This window comes from Varroa jacobsoni, unplaced genomic scaffold (assembly GCF_002532875.2).
Source record: "Varroa jacobsoni isolate VJ856 unplaced genomic scaffold, vjacob_1.0 scaffold_928, whole genome shotgun sequence".
In the NCBI taxonomy this organism is placed as follows: domain Eukaryota; kingdom Metazoa; phylum Arthropoda; class Arachnida; order Mesostigmata; family Varroidae; genus Varroa; species Varroa jacobsoni.
In genome coordinates, this window is record NW_019213830.1 from 330,237 (window position 1) to 355,484 (window position 25,248).

The 25,248-nt window shown below is 41.5% G+C and overlaps 1 protein-coding gene and 1 long non-coding RNA gene across 7 annotated transcripts; one reads left to right on the top strand and one right to left on the bottom strand.

The window, feature by feature from the left end:
* The first annotated feature begins 328 nt into the window (after positions 1–328).
* Positions 329–25,169, top strand: LOC111265061 (uncharacterized). Of its 6 annotated transcripts, XR_015312906.1 has the most exons (5): positions 329–3,654; positions 11,251–11,664; positions 12,682–12,744; positions 13,212–13,335; positions 13,613–14,581. XR_015312906.1 is itself a non-coding variant. In XM_022841406.2 (4 exons), exons 2-4 carry the CDS (start codon positions 11,263–11,265, stop codon positions 24,772–24,774), a joined length of 534 nt encoding a protein of 177 aa, XP_022697141.1. In that variant the 5' UTR covers positions 329–3,654; positions 11,251–11,262; the 3' UTR covers positions 24,775–25,169. The 6 variants fall into 6 exon arrangements, 2 of the variants coding, with proteins under 2 accessions (XP_022697141.1, XP_086826456.1); XR_002683249.2 differs by lacking the exon at positions 11,251–11,664; XM_022841406.2 differs by lacking the exons at positions 13,212–13,335; positions 13,613–14,581 and adding an exon at positions 24,706–25,169.
* LOC147752865 (uncharacterized) lies at positions 14,931–16,169 on the bottom strand (the record flags this gene model as incomplete). Its single annotated transcript, XR_015312911.1, is given in 2 exon segments — positions 14,931–15,704; positions 16,060–16,169. It is a non-coding gene; the product is annotated as an uncharacterized LOC147752865 (long non-coding RNA).
* Positions 25,170–25,248: the final 79 nt, after the last annotated feature.

The following is a 25,248-nucleotide window of genomic DNA, read 5'->3' on the forward strand; positions in this document are numbered from 1 at the left end:
AAACCAGTTAGCAGTAACTAACGCGAAGTACGCAATTCTGGTTGCCTGTAGAGTACCTCCGTAATGTAATTCGATATGTTAACTTTTGAGTAAGCAGTTTGCCTAACATGCTTTTGAAAACTTGAAGACATCAAGAAGCTGCGACGTAAATGAAAAATAATCTACCTGTTTTTCCTTTTCTACAGTTTAGGAGACGCTTGATAAATCGAAAGAAAGCTCACCTTTTGAAAACGGTATGTAATTACTTTAACTGAATGATCAGAACAATGTATATATATATATATATATATACAAACAACAGATACATTTCCAAGTATTTGGTTTTAAAAGTAACGTTGCCACGAGGACATGTAGACTAGCAATCCTTCACTTGATTATGATCGGTAATAGTTATGGTAATAATATTAAACTAGGAATAATTGTTTCGTGCATTACTTCGACTATTTGCCAAACAAGAAGCAGAACTAGCATCACCAGAAGCAGCATTTATTTTTGAGGATAGATAAATATACTCTAATAGTATATTGTTAGTTTATATGATCATAATATCTAGAACGAAAGCCGTCGACATACTGGCTGACGTCTAATAAGTTGCATTTTTCAGTGTACTATTAAAGAACTGAAACGAACGCTTAAGTACACATCGGACAGATAAGAACAAATACGAGTCAATAACAACAAGTTGTAATAATATTCACGTCAAACAATCAATAGTCTACCGATCGCAATCTACCTACCGGCGAAAATACGTGTCTTCTGTGTCACAAGCGCTTCATAAAGTCCTTCGACCCAACAGCCTTCAACCAGGCAAATAGATGAACACAATAGTTAGCTAGCGACGAGCTAGACTTTTTTTTTGTGCTCTTATGATGCGTTACTGTTTGAAGGGCAGAACCTTTTTCGGACCCGAAATCTGACAGCAAAGAAATTATACATGTGCTACGTGTATTATGCAACTATATACAATATTGTTTCAAGTAATACCTAAGTGCTATGAAATATCACAGTTATAGGGTGTCAATGTGAATGAATGAATGAATGACAATCAACCCCTCCTCCTTGGCAGAAAATGCGCCCCAGTCTGAAAAAAGCATCATGCCAATAACAGCATCGTGTTGTTTCGCCATACATTCATCGACAACTACTGGGGTATGAACAGTTCTGATCTTGGATCCCCAGCCTTAAATTGCTTGCAGGAATTTTGTCGTTATAGGCCCTAGTCCTCCCAGAGTCTCGAACGCCACTGATAGAAGATGTACTTATTTTATTTCATTTGATTTGTCCCGCTAGGATGCTGGCGTACCCTAGCACTGTAGCGCCGCTGTCGGCATACGAAAAAACTAAAATGCTTACCACGGTGGCATGGTAATTAATCCAACGGCCTCATTCTGTGGTAACTGATAGATCAAGGCCGTCTCGATTCCCGCCCATAACTTCTATGCGAACCGAATAACCGACCCTCTCACGCAAAAAATCTGCTCGAATCTGAGGCTCAAGTGAGAACACCTATTTTACTGTTCTGCGGCAGGGAGTTTAACCTTCATGGCTCCGATTAACCTCGTTTTCGCTGCATGTAAGCTTAATGAACAGCTCTGGCAGCACCAAAATTGTTAGTTTCCCCAAGCCTCTGGATGCGAATTTGCGCAGTGGCTTCTTTGAAAATGAAGGCTCTGGTAGGAAGGCTTCGCCGAGAAAAGTGAAGCGATATTTCAACCTACTGCTGATACGGTAAACCGCAGCCTTAAAATGGAACTTCTGGGGAATCTTCATAAGAAATACGAATGCGAATCAAATGTACAATTTTGGGACACTGTACGTTGCAGTGTTTCCGTGGAGGAGGAAGACAGACTACGTCAGTCGGAGGTGGACGGCGCAGTAGTTCATGTGTCATTAATTAGACTTTGAACTAGCAACTGCCTGCGCTAATTTTCACCACTTAACTTCACTTATTCTAAACTAATCAGCTTGCTGACTAAAGTAGAAATTCCCCATTAGTGATTGTTAATTTTATTAGGGTACTTTGGCAATACAAAGGGCTATTTACTTTTGCTCTTTGCAACACTTAAGACTAGGAAGCTCGAATACGTCTCGACCTGGACGGGTTACGTCAAAAGCGCCGCTAACAAGACGAGACTATGGACGCGAATAACAAACACCACCTGACTGATAATAACCTTATGATAATAGAACTTATAAGTAAGTTACCCCGCTGAGTTTAAACTGCTGATCTTTGTTGCTATAGCTTGTTACTGTAATGATAAAAAAAGATGAAGTTCAGCTAATTGATCGAGAAAGCTTGCTGCGTTTAAATAGTTCAGATATTGATCGTCATGTTTAATGGGGTTGAACCGGAAACCCAACAAAGACCATTTCAGAGAGCAAAAAGCCAATCCATCCGGTGTAAAATTGGTTCATATTTTCGACCTAGTATATTTTTTCAACGTGTGTATCGATCCGTTTTTACATTTTCATTAACTTTAGTCAATCGTCCCACGTAAACTGACAGGGATGAGTATATGTATTTCATGTGAATCTCCAAAGATCTTCTTGCAAAAAATTGTTTTACCAACTTAAGTATTGTTGATCACTGTCGCTTTATGTTTACTTGAAATAGATAACAGAGACAGTCTCGCTAATGATCGATGCTTTATCCATACGTAGACGTAATGTTCCCGCTTCGTTACTAACCAGAAGGGCGAAGAAGTAATTCGTAATAGAAATTTAGAATGCTCTGTTACTCAACTGTGAAGTTCTAACAGGCACCAATATTTCGAAGGTTCTTTAAACTAATGTGTATATAACATAATGTGTATATATACAAAGCTGCACAATTTATATGATTGATCCGCTGACATGATTTGCGCATTTGTAATGAAGCCTATTTCCACAGAACTGGAATCATGAACTAAGTCTGATTAGAATACACTGTTTTGATATTTTGTAAAAATAGTTTGTTTGTTTTTTTTTTTAATAGAAAAAACACTGCTCCTTTAGCCCTGTTAATCTGGATGCCACTGTATCACAAAATAGAGAAGCAAACAGCATCGCATAATAAAAGGTCAATTTCAGTGGGAGAAGATAGAACTCTGTTAGAAGTATCTAGATAGGACGCGTTTCACGATGATATTTACGTAACATCGCTGCGTTTCTCGTAGCTGACATAGATGTTAAAAAAAATCGAAATTTCCGTTACTATCATACTATGCTTTGAACACTAGACTAACTCTAACAAAAAACGATGTCTAATTGAAAAATATATTGGCTTCTTGAAACTGGGTATATCGTGTAGTCGTTATTCCTTTATGGCATTTAGCTGAACTCTAAGGAAGTCCAAAGCGGTAATCCGTAAATACTTGACGTAAAGATTGAAGGGGACATGTGTAGTTCTTTAAAGAAATATCACAGAACTGTTATAAGTGAAGTGTTTGGATCCGCATTGAAAGAAGACGTGCGTTGACAAGATAGTGAAAGCATCACACGGCTCCAGTGCAACCGCAAAATAAAAATTTGTAGATAGCGGCATAACAGCGATGCGTCCACGATCACGGAGCACTTGATCCGAAAATGAAGAACAGCTTTCCCGCAGCTCGGAACGAACAGGAGTGACACATGAGTGAGTGACACGATGTGTCATTCCTTTCACGAAACAACCAGGTAACTAGTCGGACATGAAATGTTCGTTTATTTTGAAAAGTTGCTATTCTGACAGCGATCAGCCGTGCTGGTACATTGGCATAGGATGCTTATTTAGGGGCTCGACGACTATCAGCACCTTCCAGCGATATCATTATACGGTGAATTTAACAATTTCGAAAAAGCTAAGGACTAGCTTAGGAAGAAATTCGAAAAACAGTAAAAGCCTTCTGCTCTCCCATAAATTAAGTGTTTCCAGTCTTACGTGCGACACTGCTGTCTATGACCAATGTGAAGCTTAGACAACGTGTTTCTAAGATTAGTAGGCAAACCCGCTACCTTCGAACCTATCACATATGAACTTAGAAAGGTATTATAGTATTAAAAACGAATCTCAGTAGTAGAGAGACTAGGCTGGAACGTGTGTGTCTAGCAGACTTGAAGGCACTTCGTAAGGAGGTAGGATGTTGAAACCGGGTGCGGATTTACTTCGCTTCTCGCTGGGATGTACCAGCCGTCCGAAAGGTCGAAGTGAATTCGGATCATCAGCTGGACCTGCTCCGCGATCTATTTACCTTATGGTGTTCGTTATCGATAGAGTAAGGCGTTTCGATGGAACTTTTCTTGAATGTTCTGGTGCCAGTTGGTGAAAACAGATTCTAAAGAATTTTCTCGTCCATACGGAATTAAATAACACTAAAACTGATAAAGTTCAATAAATAAGCAATACGATACTAGGGCGGCTTACAATCATTAGTTTAGGACTTGTATGCCTAGATGCCCTTAGTCATTGCCTGTAAATTTCTTCCGGTGAGGCTTACCTGGAGTAACGTTGCTATATCGTCGACTTAATTATGCGCCAGCGGTGGTCGCAGATCTTTTGCGCACTACCGGCCGCATGATAATCACACTTGAATAATGATTATGCGCGCACTTGAGCTTGGCGTGGATATATCGCAGTTACAGGTCTGTCTGTAACGGCCGTTGCGTCTTCAGTGTTCCAATGAAATGAGATCACCATCGAGACGAAGCCACCCATTGTGTGCGTGTCTATGCGCAGGATCGTGATTCGACTATTTATTGATTGAACACATGTATATTCCTGCGGTCAGGTGAAGATGTGTGAAGCACTCCAACGCACCAATGGCCATCTAGTTAGACGCTCTTGGAAACCTTGTAGCGTATGTATGTCACATCTAATTGCTGCTACAATGGTCTGTTGGAGGAGGTTGTTGTGCGCTTGTGCATATCATAGAAATCTGTCGAATATACACATTGGCAATTTAATTAATTATCCTAGTAACGAGTAACTGGTATGAAAAATTTCATCGGGGGGTATTTTTTATTTGTGCCTAGTTGTCCAGATCGTGACAAGAATTATAGGTGTCTGTTGTAGCCCAACTAATTAAACTGTATCATCATAATACTTGTTCAATCGGCGACGTACGTATGGTGAAGTGGGCCATAATAGCCAACATCAAAGCATTCCGAAGCTACAGCGAGATCAGTAGGTCATTGTAATTCCTGTTCCAATCCGATGTGGATAGGAGAGCAAGACTCTTTTATCTTAGGCTTAGTTATCATGTTTTTTTCAGTACAAGACAGCCCGTTAGAAATTTCGAATACAATTGACATCTGCGAAACGAGAGGCGCTATCTCTCTAATTTACGCTGAAAGACGTGTTTGGAATTGTTACATCGGTTACTATTCTAGCTAAGCACTGTTTCAAGCGGTTGATGGCCCCCTGGCAACAAATAGATAGGCAAATTTTGCCCATCCTCGCTTTCGAGCCTACGTCGTTTCACAGACCCACATATTACTACTGCACAGTTGGGGAAACTTGTTACTATACCATGAGGAGCGTCTTGAATTCAACAAAAAAAACTAGCATATTGATAGGGGCTACCATTTCACCAGATTTTAATTAATCGAAATGTTATCTCGTAAAGTTATTGCCGTTCGTAGGATTCTATCTGTGGCTCAATCACTTTCAGTCCGGCGCTCTTTATTTTTAAACAGCAATATCTAAGCTTGTTTGATTTGTTGAAGCTGACCGTTCTATGTTGTCTTCATCGATGACACTATATGTCCACGTACGAAACACGACAGTACGTTCTGTTTGTACATTTTCTAATAGTTAATGTATCAAATTATGCTTGAAAATTGGCCACATTTGGTTCCGTTCCTAATGAGACGCCTTGTCAATATACCCCCGTCTTAATTCTCGTCAGCTTCTTTAGTTAACAGTTTGAGTTTCCTTATTCCGTCTCGGTTTGTTAGAACCTCTAATCCCTAAATCGAAAACATTGGATAGATCAGACCTCTTCCCCTTGTTTCTTTTCCTGAAGCGTTTTAAATCGTTTTTCTAAAAAAGAAGCGTTCATTAATTTGAGGCCGTTTAAATCGGACGTTTTTACGTTATAACAGTACAATATTTTCGTCGCGTCGTTGTTCATAACTGTGTTTTACGTGTGATTTTGATAAGCCGGTATCGTCGCTAATAAGATAAGGAAAAATAAACCTTCTGCAACCTAGTAATTTCCTGCAAATGCCCTGCTGTTCTGCCGTTTTGGCGAAATCAAGTGGAAATCAAAGTTATGCTGATTATGAACTTTGAGCAGCACTTTCAACTTACTAACTAAAGTCGATATTCGTGTATGCCACTTTTCGAATATCTCAGTGATTAATTGATTGTTATTAACTATTTCGTTACATCCGCATTATTTATCTATGTTTTCTATTTAATTGCATATGCATATTTAGTATTGGGCCTGAGGAAGAAATCACCCTCCACGTTGCTTGCTCTTCTGCTGTTCCCGTAAATTACGTAAAGGCATGTTGCATCCAATAGATGCGTGCGAGTTCCCCTGTCAGCCTATATAATGCCAATAGCCAAAACACTGTAACATGGATTGTCATGCCCACGTAAGCCTATTGCTGTCACGTGTCTGGGCACCACGTCGATTGTTAATTACCCGCATAAAAATCTTCGCACGCTGACATGATGTATTTTCAGTCTGCACCGAAACGGAGAAATGTACCAACGTATACCAATAAACGAAAATCTGTAAAAATGTATGATTTAGGATCCAATGATTTGGTGCAATCTAGCCGAATAAAAATTAACTGGAGGGAAAAAATCAGGTAGGTTTATGGAGTTTCGCTGTGGTTAATATGTTTACTTGCCAAATGACCCTGATTCGAAGCCGGATGTATACATATGTCCCTTGGCGATGGGAACCAGCCGCCTGAAGAAGTGCCTAACGACCTGAGTATCGCACGCAAAACACGAAAAATAGGCAGGTTTATGGGTGCCTTTAAAATGGGTGCCTACTTAAACTGGTCGTAATCTAAGTAAATTGTCGTATCCTCTCGACTAAAGGGTATAAAGCTTTCGAAGAATCTGCTTTTTAAGAATCACCTTTTCCAGCATTTATGCCTATAGTTCGCTTCAAAGCGACAAGGAACCATTTACATGTTCTGTCAGATAGAAGCATAGGGAAGCAAGGTCTAGTCACAATTTTATATATGTAAACTCCGACTAGACAGAAACTAGTCGGCGGTACCATTATCGACAGAAACAACTGTAATAATAATAGAATTTAACCAAAATGTATTACGTAAACAAAGCGAACAGTTGTTTTCGTAGACAACCGTAATGGCAACGTCAATCTAAAAGAGATCGGCACTGGCGCTGCGAAGGAGTTGCCGCGGACTCACTAATGCATACGTTCAAACCAATAATAACAAGTGGATAACTATAGCAGCACTATCAAGAACAGAGATATCAACAAGATCCAATATCCGTCTGCAAATTTCAGACTGATATAGTCTACGACCCTGTCGGTCCTGCCAGGGCTCTCATATTGGTGATTCTTATAGCTGCAGCTGCGAGCGACCATTGAACAACAGACACAGCGTAGATGAAGTATTAATTTTATCGCAAAACCGTCCAAATCTTACTATTATTTATAACAATGCATATTACAATATCGGCTGCAGATACCAATACTACTTACTACTAAGTCTCTTATCAGTCCGCACTGTCCTGGATCAGGACATCACTCGCTTCCAATCTGCCTATCGATAGTTGTCGAATCGTTGAAGTGGCCCATAATAATGCCGACAGGTCGCTATCGGATTGACGGCTAACGATGCATCGATGAATGAACTACTCATTGTATTTGTATTGTAATTGAATGGACGAGTTAAACGCTTGAGGGTATAATATATGTATGTGTATATGGGTGCACGTATGTGCACGGCTTATGCACTAAATAGCTCAACATGTGATACATTATCGGTGGTAAATAGAAGAGTCATGCTTCGTGCGTGGTCATTGTAGTTTCGAGTCGATGGTGTGTCTGGGGCAAAGATGTACGTGCACAGCGTCTCGGTTGCATTGCGGATGACCTGTTTCACGCCAAGTGTACGCAACGCGTATCACTAGCGTCTTTAGAAAATTTCGGGAAACCTGGTGGTCGTGTGATTTCCGTTGATAAATAGCCACTGCTGCATTGCGAAGAAACACTTTAATGTAATACAAGCGAATACTAAATATGAAACGTTTAATAATTACTGCATAGGCGCGTGTTTTGTTTTGCTTGTTTACATGTAAAAATTTTCAATACCATCATAAGATCACGAGTAAAACGAAGAGCGCGAGCAGTTCATTTATGCCACGCATGTGCTAACGAATTTCCGTATCAGCCAAAGAAAGAAACGGCGCCCTAACATATTAGATCACTAGTCCTCAAACGGCCTATACCCCGTAGATAGCAGGCCCTCGGCAACCTCTATCTAGCTCTGGATAGCTTTATAGGTAGTCAGTGAAACGCTTTATACCAGATATACCAGCACCGTAGTGCAACAGAAATTAGTACTTTATTTAAATGTAATTTTTGTGCTTATTTAAATTTTTTGTTCATTCATTGTCCGAACATACCAAATGACAATGGCAGTTATGAGCTCCTAGGTGAAGTATGCTGCATGAACAGTGAGATTCTGTAGTTATCGGCAATACGAACACAATGCAAAAGACCTAACTTTAAGGAACCGCAGCCCATAAAAAGTCTGCACCGTAACGTGCAAGGGAACTCTTGCACGTTGTTTTCATGAAAGCATCTCCGTTGCGTTGCAATAGTCGTCGTCATACCGTAACGGACGCTATCGAGTTGTGCGTGAAAGGCCTGTGAGCGAGAAAAAGAGATGTTGCCACTTTTGTCCAAACAACTACTAATTACCCTGGCCGTCATCCCTTAATAAAGGACCGCTACACAGGGAAAGCTATTATCGCTGCAGTGCCGAATACCCAAACAGCAGCCGATGGCTAAATCGCAGTGTGTCTCCGTATAGGGGGACCTATCAATGAAGACGAACGGCTGAACTCAGATGTCAATGATTGACCATTACGTCACAGCGGCGGCAGTGGCGACACGTGTGAGTGTTCAGCAAATCTCTCTATGGGGGAACAGCATCAAGACGCTGATGGCAGATATAGTAGACGGGCAAACCGGGCAAGTAAGCCGTAATTATCATGTATCACCGCGACACCGAAAATATCCCGTACAGTAGATATTCTAGCGAACATTAGTGGTAGACAGAAGCGATGGACACGAAGTCTTCTAATGATGATAAAACCTACTCAAATCTTTGTAGAATCTGTTATTAGTCATGTCATCACTTGGTCGCCATAAACTTGTTTTTCATCACCTCCTCGATAAAAAAACGGCGCGCACGATCCGGTGGATGGGCCTGTGTTTGCTTTTTTAGCACCTTATGGGTACAGCAACGTGTCTGTAGGAGACGAACTTGCCGGATTTCCTATGTTTCCTTGTTTTCCAACAGTATACATACAAAACGATGACGATTATTTATAGCCTAATAGTTAAATGCTATGAACGTTGACAAAATTCTCGACATACACAATGTCCATAATCGAGTACCGAATAAAACAGGTGTGTGGAAGCATACCTAATTGTCTTCAATTTGACTAAAACGACTAATTGTTTTTTATTAACGTCCGAAACCGTTATTTAAGTTTTCTTTTGTCGACAGGGCACTATTTAGTTGACGGCGGTGTATCTTATTATTGCATTTAACGCCTATATGTATGTATATATATATATATATATAAAAAAAATGTGTGTGCGTCTGTGTGGCTGTTTCGTTAATACGTGTGTTGTTCATCGCTTGGTCTGTAAATATGCGATCTACGCGTTTTGCCAGCTGATGCAATTATTTCGAACGCAGTACGATCCCGCCCCCCCCCAGTGAAGCCAGTATTTATATAATTAAATGGAGTAGCTAGTCGATGCTACGCACAGGAAAAACTACAAGGAACAGAATCAGACCGCTGTCGCAGTGGGATATCGTTCATGGCTAATTACAAACCGCAGACAAACCACAATCTATAATCTAGTAATAAGCACATTCTTGCTCTGTCTTTATTCTAGAGACAAACACTTGCTGTAACTATTCTTCTACGCTGCCAGTTGCTCCTAACCTGTCTCGTCGCTCAAATTTCGCCGCGGAGGGTCAAAAATCATTGATCTCATCTCCCCCCACCCCTCACCCCAGTGAGCAATGTGGCTGTACCATCGTCCTCTGATGTTAATCCGTATTAAACTATACAAGGCTATAAGTTACACTTCCGTCGTTGTAGGAAATGTATAGGATCCACCTAGCAACTGATAGGGTGTGATTTCTCTGTAAATATGAAAATAATTGCGGTGATAATGGTTGATTTTGTATGATTTGGCTATAAACAAGTAGGTTGCAGATGATCGGTATCGTACAAGTGTTTTGGTGCTAACAGAAAGCAGTGGCGAACGCTCACATCGGCATTAGCTGGATCTTCTTGTCGAATCTTCGTTACATCTGTGTCACATGCGTGTACGAAGCATGTCTTCGGGTGTGGCTGTCGCTGCTAAATTGCCTCCGTATGGTCCACACAATCGGCTTGCTGATACTATACGCCTGCTCAAGCTAGTTATATATCTTGGGTCCACCCTGCCGAGTACCGAGACGGTAACCAGCGTTCTTGTCGACTTAAGAGTTGATGGGTTCATGGCGCGATCCACTGACCGTTCGTCTAGCCAGAATACTGCCGCGTAACGTGTATGGACAAAATCGAAGTTAGGGGCCTCTCTCCGATGCCCCAAGAATAGCAACGAAATATAAGGCCTCCTCCAAAGCTAGCTAATGTTGGTGCCAGCCATTTGGATTTTTGGCATGTTGAACGCTGAGAATGTACTTTCTTTGCTAAATGTGCGGTTAAAATAATTTCATTCGGCCCACTCTGTTCGGTGAGCGCTCATGCTTACCTGAAAAAAAAATACTATACATTCAGCTCGTGCTATAATGCCCATTAACTGTTAGCAACTAAGGGGACCTGTCGCAGACGTCCGCTCGCAACAACCCTGTTGTTGACTATTGCTACGTAGACGTTATCGTTCACTACCACGTCGAACTAATGCTGTTCCATGTGCTTTCTCCTCATGCGTGCTGTGCACTCATAGTTTGAGTAACTCTCTCCGAGTGACGAGTTTGCGACCCCCTGATCAGGAACATACGACATTGATAGGCATTTAGTAAATCATTGATACTGTTTGGTAGGTCTGCTGGCCGATGGCCGAAGCTCGATGTTCGATTGAAGAGTCTGAGTGGTACCTTCAGCTGTTCCAACAGCCGACCAATCGCTTCGATTATCGTCTACGTTGCCGAGATGCCACGACTACCAAAGAATGGACGGAATCGACGTTAAGTGACGTCAGCGGTGCGAGGGCGAGGACCCCAGCGATCAACTGCGCAGCCTCAGGGCGAAATAACGGCGAAGCCAGAAGAGCACAGGTGCATACGGAATGTGGGGCACCACGACACCGACGTCGGCAACGATACCCGCTGCAGCAGCAGCAGCAGCGTCAGCGCTTTATGAAGGCGATGGGCAGCGGCGCTGTAAAACGTCGAATGAGCAACGAAACCAGAGCGGATTGGAACATATCAGTAGATGAACATGCGTTTGTCTGTGTGGTATGTATGCGTAAATACTGTTAGGTGACGGCGCTTACTGGCCTTTGAATTTGATGAAGTTCTGGGCTGGGGAGAACGGCGTCTGGCCAGAACTACGTATAGCATAATAGCGATGTCCCACACGTCGTTCCTGACGTCTTTGAACCCCAATCTGCAGTTCGCGTCGAGCATACGCTTTCCGCCCTCAAAAGCGTCAATGTACACGGGTGCACGCCTCTACAAAGCTAACGGATTTACGAACTGTTAGGCAGCGAATGCACATAGCGAGGAGTGTGTTTCCTTGCAAAGTACTAGATAGACACTGACGGACAATAATAATAACCGTGATGGACAAATATGAGATTCTGGAGATTATCCATTATCTCCAGAATCTCATAATTTGCTCTCATGAATCCTAGGCGCTGGGTATATGAGTCAAATAACAGACCACTTACCTACCATCTATTGTAGGAATAGTACACATTTATAAAGCAAGCGATTTATGAAGGCCCACTAAATATAGAAACTTAACAAATATTTGATGGTGTTGACATGGTATCTACCTCAGATGATAGCCACCGGAGAGTTATTGATCGAAGGAAAGGGAAGGAGATGGTGTAAAGGTCGTAACAAAAAAACCGGACCTGACGGGTCGATAGAGTCCTGAAGTTTTAGCGAAAAAATCTTTTTCGACTAACCCTCAAAAAACATGTGATATACCTAATTATAATTGTAAAGTTATATATATATAACTTTATTTTGTAATGAAAAACACTTTTCCCCGTACACTCTTTTCGCTTCAATTAATTAAGCTTGCAGCGTACGCCAGAATTTTTCGTATAATAAAGAACGGAATCTCTGTATTAAATTACAAGTCGGGCAACCCTTCGATTGGCCGTTAACGGTCATCATTTTTTTACTGACGAATTTTTCATGATGCCACACATTAATTGATTCGAACTGCTTAAGTAAAAATTAATTAGAATTAAATTGACTTTTATTATGTTGCTGTACGCCACTGCTGGGTTGTCACGGAAGCATGGCCACGATGACAACGATAATGGCTCGGATTCACCCAGTATAATACTTCAGTTACTAGAGGTAAGGCTGAACCAACTTACTCCGAATTTCCCCCATTTAACGACACGTCTTCTGCTCGAAATGAATCATTGACACTCTATGAGTCAAAACATAAGCGTACGCTGACAAGATTGGGTTCCTGGTGACTGGGTGTCGTTGTATCCTTTTATCAACACCCTTTACAATTTGGCAATCTATGAAAATAAATGATTCCGATGATTACATAATATTATTAGCGTCGCCTCATTATCATCGTCGGCGTTATGGAGGATGATTATGGAGCTAGAATCCATTTTCTTTTTGTATTTTTGTCTCGAGCATTCTTTTTGAATGAAGGAGACCTTCATCAATCAGAAACTTGCTTCTTGAGATATTTTTCTAGACTTGAAATTTCTACGGAGGACGCCGTATACACGGAGACAAAAAATCACCATGTGCCATTAGTTCCATCAGTATGACTGAGTGATTCTATCACATTTTATATTCAGGAACAGAACACGTTATCAATGGATGCTGGCCGCTTATTCAAATCGCATCAGGGAACCTTTTGAATGGATGATTACAACGTCGACCTGAAATTCAAAATAAAGTGGAGTTCTGGCTTGAAGAATCGTAAGACCATTGGTTTTACTTCAAATTGCAATGTTATTGTGTTTTATTGAGACACAACAGCCTTTCTCATTCCGCTGTTTTGGAGGATTCCGGAGGAATGATGTTTAGTCAACAGGAACATACTTACATTACCTATAAATTTCAGAGCTATCAGCAAATTTATAATATTTTAATTGTTGTTCACTATATTTTTCGTTTACACTAACGTGAGATTGAACTGCAGTAAGTTTCGCACGAATTTGTGTCATTTTCTAACTTTTTCTATTATATTGAGTAGATCTAGCGGGCGAATTGCTTGGAGACCGCGTTGTGGAAGGTAGCTCGTACGAAAACGACCTTAACGTAACCGTGGCATGGACCAGCAGATCGGTATAATGAAGACCCATCGATGAATGTGTCAATATGGCGTCTCTGTGCGCACTTGTCGAATGTCTGCCTTTTGGCCGTGTGCTTTGCGCATGGAAAATGTTTAGAATAATAGTACAATGATAATTGCTACTTAAAAGTAATCATGTTTAGCAATCAAGGAGAACTTGGGTGGAGCAACGAGCCGGCACAGAAGCGAGAAAAGGGTAAGGACAAGCCGATCGATAGCGCGACCGTAAAAAGTTTGCAGTGCAAATTGCCTTCGAACTATTCCGGCCCCTTGAGCACGGCGCCAAGTACTAGTCGAGTGGCATGCCAATAGAATCTCTGCTACTACTAGAGAAGGTTCTGTTACGGAAGAAAATAATGCAGCGTGCATCGCTATTCCCCATATTGACGAGAACCTATCCGACTGGAAACGGTTATAGAAAGGAAGAAGGGATCAAGCAAAAACATCCAGAGTGTGGTTAATGCACAGCCTGCAGGAACTGCTGCTAACGGTTAAATGGTAAACGTTGGAGTCGGGAACTCGCGTCTTCCTTCGGCTAGCTCTCGTTCTATCCATACGTGGACACCATGCCCGTGTCAGCTGGACAATATCCGAGTCCCACCGCCGTCAAGGGAATCTATGAACAAGCTAGAGTAGTCTTACTACTTTTGTATCGGTTACAGAATAACTTACAGAAGCACAATGAACGCTACAGAAATTGTCGCGGCAGAACTATTATGATAGGGTAAAATCTGTGAGAGTATAAGTGAGAATGGTTAAAATTTGGGTGAGGGTTATATGCATGAACACTGGACCACGAAAGCAGTGGAAACACAAGAGTTTGCAGAAAAGCAGTCTTATTTTTTAAGACGTTAGACACAGTCTGTGATATGGTCGTCCAAGAATCTTAAGATACTTTGGGAAATACAATGAAGTGTGATAGTGAATTTAATGAATTTTTGCTAAGGTCTGTCGGTCATCTGTAGGACGGTACGTTATATTCTAGCCGTTCATCTCACCAGAGCTGAAGGTTGAACCTGAAAAGTTCAATTTTGTGAATCCATAAAAGTACACACATATACATTCAAATATCGTTGTATTGTATATGTTGAAATGTCGTTGTCCATTGACTGATCGTCATTCAAGCGATTATCGTTACCATTCAACAAAACAAGCAGCGCTAAACAAGTATTAGATTGAGGAATGCATTTAGTGTTAAAACTTTTATTTAATGCTAAACTTGAATTCCGACACTCAATGAATTCCTGCAACATATATGTCCTAAACTTCCATACATAATGTTCCTAAACTTGTGGAAGTTTTTAAATTCTAGAGGCCTATTATTCGTAACTCGGTGGTTTGTGTACAAGCTACAAGGACAATGATACTTGCTGACAAGTATCATTGCCAGGCACCATCAAGCCGGATGCAGCTAATTCAACTAGAGCGGGCCTTACTGAGCTAATCGGCCAAAATGCGTACGATGTCCGAATAAGCACGCTAATGTTTGCTTCTATTCGCACGTCTGTGTCGGTGCAATGTTTGTGATGCATTCGATGAGCCCAATTGCAGCTTCATCCAATCGGGTTCCCTTCACAGTAACCGTTTCTCTTTTAATTAACGATATCTTACGATTTCGTCTGCTTGGTCGTCTGCTACGATGCAGTGATCTATCTTCTTGCATTTCACTATTTATCCGGCTTTCTTGTACTTCCAAAAGCAGCGAGTATTCCATTGAGTGAGCGCACACTATCGGTTATCCTGGAGCATTCGAACGCCACAGTTGCGGCATCATAGTGGCGGAACTATGCAGAAAGGACGAAAAAAAAAAACGAAGAGCAGTTAAAATGTCTCCGTTTCTATTTTTCGTCCTTTTCGTCTCCTTTATCGGTCTGCTAGTGGGGAAGGCGCCCAGGCGTCAAAACGACGACCGTGACCGGCAGGAGTAGTTTTTGGCTTTCGTCGACCTGGATGTCGGATCGGCGATCCGACTTTGATCGTTGGCGTAATGATTCTGCGAACGAAAATGACGACCCAAGAAACGAAAAAGTCTGTATGACAGCCATAACTGATACTGTTGTTGTTTATGATGCCAAGTATAATCTCAACACAAAAATGAGAACCCCGAATGAGTAACAAAAAGAGACTAAAGAAGAAAGAGTAATAAAGAGACTAAAAAGATATGCAGTATAAACATGGCCGAAAACAGAGTACTAATCATAGTAATGAGGATTGTTGACATCATAAGCTGCATCAAATCGATGACGTGTTTCGATCATTGATTTTGTCGCTATTTTTGCTGTTTTGCCGCTGACCTAGTGAGGTATGTAGACAGAACACGAAGTGTGTAGTATACGCCGATCGAATACCTTTGTCGACGACGTTCTCTAACGTTGACTTTTAGCTTCAAAGGAAATGTCAGTGAAGGTCGATGGCGATTCGGTCGAGTGACAGAGCTCTCTCGGAGAATCTCGTTCTCCTTTTAGAATTAATAAATTATCGCAAGAGGCAAAAAACGAACAACTCAAGTTAGAATCGAAGTATCGATTGCAAACAGGATAAAAAAAAAGTATTAATTGGTCCGCAGCATAAGTAGATTTTGTTTTGGGACGTTTACGAACATACATCTTCGGGGTGGATCTGTAGATATTCGGTGATCTCTGACAGCTAATTGTAAAATATGTAACATTCTGTTTACGGATCCTTTAATAACAGAGGTGCTAGACTGTTTTTCGAAAGAAGTTCGAAACGAAGATAGGGATGTCTTACAGAGGTCAATGATTTCGATACGCGCTATTTTGAAAAGAGACGTGCGTAACACCGGGTGTAAATTCTGCCCGATTGAACTGCCGGCGACGCACCAACGTTCAAGGCGTCAAAGAGGCCTTCGTAAAATGTAGTGAACAACAAGTTTATGTTGAAGCGGTGGCAAAAATTAATTATTCTGAGTTACTTAACTAAGAATTTGAAGTTAAAAATCTCAATCGGTACTCCGTCGTTTTTTGACCAGCTAACGGTTCCATAAACAGATATGCGGACGCTTGATACCTTAATTGTACGACGATAACTAGAATCGTCTATTATAGTATGGGATTCAGCCCAGCTTGTGTACTCTGCTGCTTCGCAACAGCAACAAGAATCTTATTAAGCCACTGAGTTTATAACTGAAACTTTTATTATTATTATTATTATTAAATGCAGATTTTTCTAGCAACATGTGGAAATGAAGGAATCTGAATACGGGGGCATTTATATGAATGTCCGTGTTACAGTTGCATCATCGTAGTTTCAATTGTCTGCTCAATAGTCTATGATGAGAGATGAAAATCTACGGTAATCGATCTGTATGTGGTGTAGACCCACGACGTAGGCTTACTTGTGTAATAAATATTAGGTTGTCTGAGGCTGCCAAGGTTGTTGGGAATGTCTTAACCTTTGATGACGCGTCTCGTACCCTTAAACGCTTTGTAAATGTTTATCAGATTTTGTTTGTTATAGTTGAAAAGTTATTAATAGAACCCGTTAAATAGCCTCGAGCAGCCTGTATATACACAATGTACTCCAAAACGTAACCTGGGTTGGGTAATAACCGTTGACCATGTTAGATATTGATCTGATATGTCGAAAGGTTAACAATCTGAGCCCGCTGAATTTGATATTGTAGGATTCTCACACACCGAGACGCTTTGCTATTGATGGCCTTATCGAGAAAGTTACTATATTTTATATTCGCTCTGTATCAGTAGATATTTAGAGTAAATAGTTTAATGTTTGTACCAGGTTTTTCTATGGTGATATTGCCAATGTAGCGTCATCTGTAACTCGCATTTAATTTGTACTTACTAGCTAATATTTACAATAGTGCCACTGCTGTGGTCCATCTTGTATTCGCTATGATACTGTCTTACGCCATTGTATATCTTGTCCATCTTCTTTTTCGCACATGTATCACGCATATAGGCGACCACAGTAAACTATCACCGAAAAGCTGTTTGTTTTTTTTTGTTGCTGCAGTACAATGATATGACAAATCCCTGCTTGGATTTACCTTAGTTAGTATCGTCGTTTCGTCCGTCTGGGAATGCTGCTATAAAACACCTGTGATAGCCATAGTGATTTCTGCCGTTTTATTCTGTGTATGTTATGCTTCTTGTTATTGTTTTGTTGTTTTTGCTATTGCGTCGTTATTACTGCTGTCGATAGAATCGCTCGAGCTGGTCCTCGCTTGTTGTTATTGTTGCCTGGTGCTGTTGCCTGTTATATATTGTAGCCACTCCTTATTTGTGCTTCATCGATCCATTTCTACGTTGACGGAGATCTTCACTGGCGTTCCCCTCTCTCCAACCAGTGGCCTATGGCGGTCGTTTGGTTCGAAGTCGTTCCACATCATCACCGTTACCAGTACAATCAATCTCCACCACCATCACTCCGATCATTACCATTTAGCCAAGATCACTTCAGCGTGCGCGAGTTAGCATTTGCCGCTGTCTGCCTGATTGCATGTGCGTGTGAGTCCATTTGGCCGATGTGCTGCTATACGCGATCAGCAGCCGATTCATGACGGAGCGCTTGTTCTCCGACACCCGTCACTGTCGGACATTGCTTGAACTCGCGACATTGGCTCCGCCACGCGTTTTTTACGTACGGTTACAGGCCATAGCAACAGCTGCACTAACGGCAGATATTGACCGCATTGGTTGTATGAATCGCTTCTATGTCGTCCGTCAAACACACGCGCGTTGACAGAACGCCAGCCAACCCTGATACGCTGTAGTAGATCGTCGATCTCAGTAAGTTGACCTTACTTTAGTGACGATCCCGTTTGGCAGCCAGTTCTCGTGGCACGAGCATTAGCAGAAGCAGCAACAGTCACAGTGACAACGCTAGTCAAGGAATTGGGCTGCCATTGCACAAAGTGGTCCTACTTCACACATGCTTGGCCGGGGCTAGGTCACTGAAATGCTAGCAATAGCCGCTGTAGTGTAATCCACCCTGGCCGGACGCGCATCCTAAACATCGGGGTCATTTTTACCTACAGCCGTTGCTACTACAATGACGTTTTTATAAAGTTTGCCTAGCTGAAAGGGCGGGACAGAGGTGGACGAAGGCAGTTCTTAAGTCCAGTAAGTCGCTAGTCGCAAGAAAGTGACTAATGGCCGAAAGGCGCGTGTCTGCATATTGTAAAGACCTTCTAGTCCTTTCGTGCCGAAGGCACACAATAGCTGTTCAGTGTGGCGTATGGTTGGTACCGCATGCTATAACAGCATAAACGTGAGTACAATATAGCAAAATGATGTATAACTTAGCTTCAAGATCAATGGGCACTGTTATATTAATTAGCATCGCACTTCGAACGGTGATAGTGGTTAAAGCTGTTTTAAGTTGGACGTTATTAAGTACTTATAAACTTGATTAATTAAGTAAATTAAGAAGTGTGTTTACCTTGAATGCTTTAAGCGGTTGCCATTGAATATCAGTATGATTAAGCTTAATTCTGTTGTACGTTCGATAAAGTGGGCCGGCCCAGTTGCATTTTAGCAAACCTTTAGCAAATTATAATGTGCATTTAATTAGTATATTTATTAAATTCAATATAAATTTCAATGTTACAGAATTTGTGTATATTGCGCAAATAAAACCACCGGCCGCTTCATTTCGCAACCGTCAAACAAGATAGCCGGAATAATAAGCTTTGACAGTATAGATACTAACGCGATTGTTGCAAATCACAAATATCTTCGTGCCGTTGACCGCTAATAAGAAATCCATAATAAAATACACTGAAATAACGTATAAAATGCACGTTGTAAGGTTTTTCAAAAAAAAAAAAACAAAAATCATTCGTAACCACTCGGTGCACCGTAAACCGCATTTATCGCTTCACTGAATGATGGCCTGGCTGCATTCCTTTTCGTTCACAGCTGTACGTAGCACGGTCTCGTAGGCACACTATCGCACGCACGTCCAGCAACGAGATTGTCAATACTAGAGCCGTCTGCATCCAGTCAGTTAGCAGCTTGGCTTTATCTGATTTCTAGTAATATAAATTTTTTGCCCCGTCATGCCAGTTACTGCACTGGCAAAAAATCTAACTTCTGCTCAACTCATATAGAAGCTTCACTACATAAATTTTCAGTATAGGTTCATATGCAAAACTATATATAGAGCCAACAGCTAACAAAGCTACCCTAAGCGAAACTGGCCCCCTCTATAGCAGATAAGGATCCATATATAATGACTGGTTTAACGAATGCATCATTCGCATAATGAGCGATTGACTAAACGTTTCGATAAACTATTTCCATACATGCCCCACCCACCCACCCCTCGAGCCCCATAAAAAACGCTGAAATGCCCAAGAGATTTGTTCAGTCATTTATATTTATATACATATATCTGCAATCGATATTTGAGTTAGTACAGCATCAACTGGAATTAGACGTAGCCATATCGGCGGTCGTGTAAACGTTGTGATCTCGCTTCGTTTAAGCATTTCTACGTTAAGTAACACCCGGAAGACACTTTATAGAAGATAGTGAGCTCGTTTCTGTAAACGGAGATTTAACGAGCAAGTCTGCCTTCCTCATTGATTATTGTGGCCGAACTGATTCAGACGTAATCGCCTAGTTTCAATTTATCAAGTGTTGTGTTTATTACATGCTACCCTGGCAGACGCCTCGAAGACAGCTGAAGACCGTATTAATCAATTTAATCTTAAAAAACTCAACCTCTGAATGGGATAAAAGGGTAATTTTAGAAAAAAAGAAAACTGTCTATTGGCCCCTCGTTTCGATTCAGTACTCCGAACTAATAATAGTCGCCCTTATGGGTTCGATAGTGCTCTCTATGTCGAAACTAGACGAGAACGAGCCACGTTCTTGAGTTATTTCCGTTTCGGCCAGTCTTACGACATTCGCCGTACTTCTTACGTTACGATTACAATTTATAGAGAACTCTCTATCTATTATCTATATTACAGTCACTCATGATGTGACAATTATCATTTAGTTTCGATTTCGAAAACAATGGCTATGTTTTACTAGTAACACTATGGCGCGAGCCGTCTAATCGACAGCCGCTACGTGAGAAATGGCTAAGGGTACATTTCATCGAAAGGTTCGTTGCGTGACGTTCCTTTCTGGATCAACCACCTATTAGATGCCTCTACTATACCTCACTATAACATGGTAGCAATACTAATAACATGTATCATGGTCGTTACCGGCATTAATACCACAGACCGCGAAGTACATACACGCACGCGTATATGAGTCGAATAGTAGAGAAGTATATGGTTTTTGCGGAACACCCCACATAACATAATCATAATAACAATGAGCTACCAAAGACAAGGCAAAGATGACAAAACATCAAAGGACAACGTTGATGTCATGCTTCAGTAGTGCTAACGATTGGTATCAACCGTACTACCTATCTTGGTGCTATCGTAAACGCCGTACGCGCCCGAAGGCCCCGGTCGCCATCATTGACACCGAGCCCCGTTCTCTTTGTACTTCTCGTCTGTGGCTGATACTTCGTACGACAGTGCACAAAGCTGGCATCGATAATCCGATCGAACAATGCATATTCTGATATTCAATACAAATAGCTGTTAAATGCAGCCCTGCACCGGGCCGTATCATATCGTATAAAAGGTGTTTATGTAGAACGCTTGATATCTGTCCACACCGAACCGTTCTTGTTATACAGCGACGGTACCACGTGCACCGTGTGGCCAATGTTCACCCGCTGTCGTTCTTCTGAATTGAAGCTTCCTTTCCAGACATTTATATCGACTTAACACTGGTGTACCTCGTGTGTTCCGCCAATAGTAACCTCATGTTGCCTAGTGATGATATCGTCGTTGATTGGTTATCGATTGTATCGCTCTAAACCGTCGCTGCCACTCAAATCTTCGCTGATCGAAGACAACAGCGCATAACTCAGATGGACCGCGTAGATAGCTACCTCTAGCAAGAAAGTACTGCCCACTTTCTCCATTCGTCGAAGACGAGGGAACCCCAGCGGCGGAGATGGGCAGGCGTGTGAACAATGGACAGTTAGCGGCTGCAACAACAAAAGAGAATGTTACTGCAACCCTTTTCCCGTTCCTGTTTACTTCTACCGACGTTGCTCGCCTTTCCGTATTTAGCCTGCGATCTGTCTCGATCAGCGGGACGGCCCTACGTTTTGCCTTGGGATACGGCCCGTAGGCGCAGGCATGTCTCTGGATAAACTAATTATGTATGTTCGTATATATGTTTTCAAAATCGGGTTTTGCTCGAGTGAATTGGATAAAATGAAGTTCGGGGTACTTTCTCAATAGGGGCAAGCTAGTTAGATGTAACATCCAAGTAAGGTGATGCACGGTGCACTGAATAGTGTCAGATAGAAACTTCAATTACGGAAAATTCGATCTAGGAGCATGCAGTGTAACAGTACCTAATTAAAGCTGAATTTCAATTCCTACATCGGTACTTATAGTGGTACATTATAAAATTTACAAGGCATGCATTTATATATTTTTTTTTATCTTTCTCAAGCTTGAAAAGATTCATTAAACACAGTCGGCCAGTCAATCAAACGGTCGCATTTTCAGTCAGCTAAAATACAAAATGTCGATTCCAGGTCTGGAGAGTTATATATTCCATCTTACCATATATATATATATATATATCAATAAATCTTTGTGAGGACTCTTCTGTTCTCTAAAGGCAGCGCTGTCTCGCCTGCCTCATGCAGGTCAGGAACGGTTTGGTTTCTCGAGAACTCTTTATACGACTCGCAGTTAAATTGAGTCCCTGGAAAATGTCCTTCAGGTTTAAAAAATTCTTACGAAGGTTTTTGTTTAGTATTGCAGCTAAGCGAGATAAGCAAGGTCTAGCTAGGATACATGTAAACACTCCTTCCAATAATTGCAGTGGCGGAGATGACTTAACGCACTGTGATTTTGTGCATTTGTGGTTTCTGTACAATATGAACCTATTTGAAGGTGCATCTAGCCCGTCGATGGTTAGTGAGGCACAAAATAAAGCGAACTACAATACGATGGGTTATAATGAAGCCTTACAACATTCTTCAACAACTGCTATCTAACCCTAATTATAGCTTTTGTTAAGCAAAGCAGTTCGCTTAGATCGTCACTTTTCCTTATTTTCATGATTCGAAATTGACCGGCTCCATTTCCGCGCCTCTTTAAGCGCGCTCTGTAATAGCAGTAGCCAGCTTGTCTAGCAGAAGCTGTCGCTGACATCTGCATCCGTGCACGGTATACAGTGTGATATGATCCATAAGTAAGTTGATTTCCTTTAATTAGCCACACGATAGGCAGGTGCATGTAGGACATAATGTTCCAGTAGCTTTTGCTGCTGCTCCTGTTGCTACTGCCATCACCATTTCAAGTCGCAAACTACTGCGCTAGGACGGGGTCGAGCGTCGTGCATGCGTGTACGACGGTCTCTCGTCGTAGTCGCCTGTTGCGCTCGATTACGTATTCAACTAGCGGTAACATCGATATGTACATCTGCACTTGTAGCACGATCAGCGTTCCCGCCGTTACCGTCGGGTTGTTAATGACTTGAATGAGCAATGAATAGCGAGGTGGTTCCCCGTCCCCGGAACGGCACACCCCTCTCAGCGCCAGAGAGAGAGAGAGAGAGAGAGAGAGAGTGAGATATAGAGAAATAGCGCGAATATAAAAGCATTAAATGGCCGAGTGGTGCCGAATCGTGTCTCGTGGTTGTCGAAGTTGCTAGCGTTCGTCAAGAGCACACTTCTCGATGCAGTCTAATGAATCGCAGTTGTGATCCCGCTGAAAAGAGTGCGTGTGTGCGTCTGTCAATGTGTGCCAGGTCTGGTTCGAGATGCCTGGATCTGATGGGGCTTTGCGCTGTAAGCGTATGAACATTACTGTGCACGTACGCTAGAAGGAGACTGCGACCGAAGTCATGTAGTACCGAGTGTAATGGTAAGCGATGTATTGTTACTGTACGATGCATGAGCGAGTATGATAACGTGTGTGTCAGTTGGAACAGGTGAAGATGCAGAAACCGACAAAATAATGAAGTCGTTGAACTTCATTGATAATAAACGAATCAATACAACCTATTACATCGCTTGGTAACTTTAGGTATTGTGCTGCGATCACAATGAATAATGTTCGTACGTCTGAGATATTGTTAGCGTGTGCATATATTAAGAGTAAATACAGTGTGTATTTATTTCCGCGTTTAGAAATTGCCAGCCTTCATCTTATATCACATGTGCATACATTACGGAAGAGTATGGCTATGTGAGCTATGATAAAGCAGTTCCTAGCTTGTTTTAGCTTCTATGAACATACATTTACTCGAAGCCAATTGGGATCGTTTCCAAAACTTGACATTTTGTTTGGCATCAAATTCGGCCACGTGTGTCGGGAGCTGAAGTCAACAGGATACTTCAATCGCTTATGTCAGCTACGCGTTTTTAGGTGCATACTCGTCCTAAATTAATACTAAGCATATATGGACATAAACTAAAATAGAAATGGTTTAAAGGGAGATCCTGTGGCCTGACAATGAATGCTTTTGTATAGTAAGCATACCTGAGTTCACTTTTGTTTTTTTTTGCTTTCTGTCACAAATTATGAAGTGTTTATTAGGTCGTCAGCTAGGCGGTCCAAGGCACTATGTGGTTATCAGGTTTCGTTTAGATGACCCTAAAACAACCAGTACCTAGTTAAAAGAATTAGTTTCAATTATACAAACCAGACTGACGTTCTCGGAAAAAGCACATGTACTAGATATCACTCCAGAACCAGTTTTATTAATTTCGTACGTCTTTTAATTGCGCCAAACGATAGCAACTTTCAAAGCTAGTATGGCTGTATGATATTCCTACAATTAGTGCCGCTGTTTCCTGGTCCGCTTTCCCTTTTCTCGGGATTTTGTGTAGTACCAATCGTCGTCTATAACGCTGACACGTCATTTTTTTCTAGAAATGCATCTAGCTCATAACGTTTCTTCCCATTACAGCTTGGCTCGCTTGAATTCAAAGACGGTGTCTCGAAGAATCCACTCAGCGAAGCTCGCCCTTCGTCCTAGCCGGGTCGAGTTTACCTATTAGAGTATCTAAGGGGCCCGTCGCACCCTCGACGAATCGAAAGGTGTCCTCGAAGTGGCCTTGACCTCGTCACCTCTTTTTCTAATTTGATAATTCCCATAGAATAAACGAGGTCGAAGGGGCAGCAATCTACATTCTTGAGTCGCATGCCTAAATTCACCCGAGTGAGTAACGCTTGCGGCAGCATTAGAAGAGCTCTAACGAATAAGCGGACAACGAAAAAAGCTCTGCGAGTCTCGTCTTGTGAGGTTCAAGGTCTTGACCTATATAGCTATTGAACTCTATGCGAAATATAATTGAGAACCCGCCAAAGAGCTGTATATCAGACAAAAATAAAATTAAAAAGTTGCAATAAATAATTTGTAAATTTAGTTTACGTTGGTCTGTCATCTCGTATTAGTTGCCTAAGTCGCGTTTACCTTTACCGCATATTTTCTATATTATACAGTTAATAT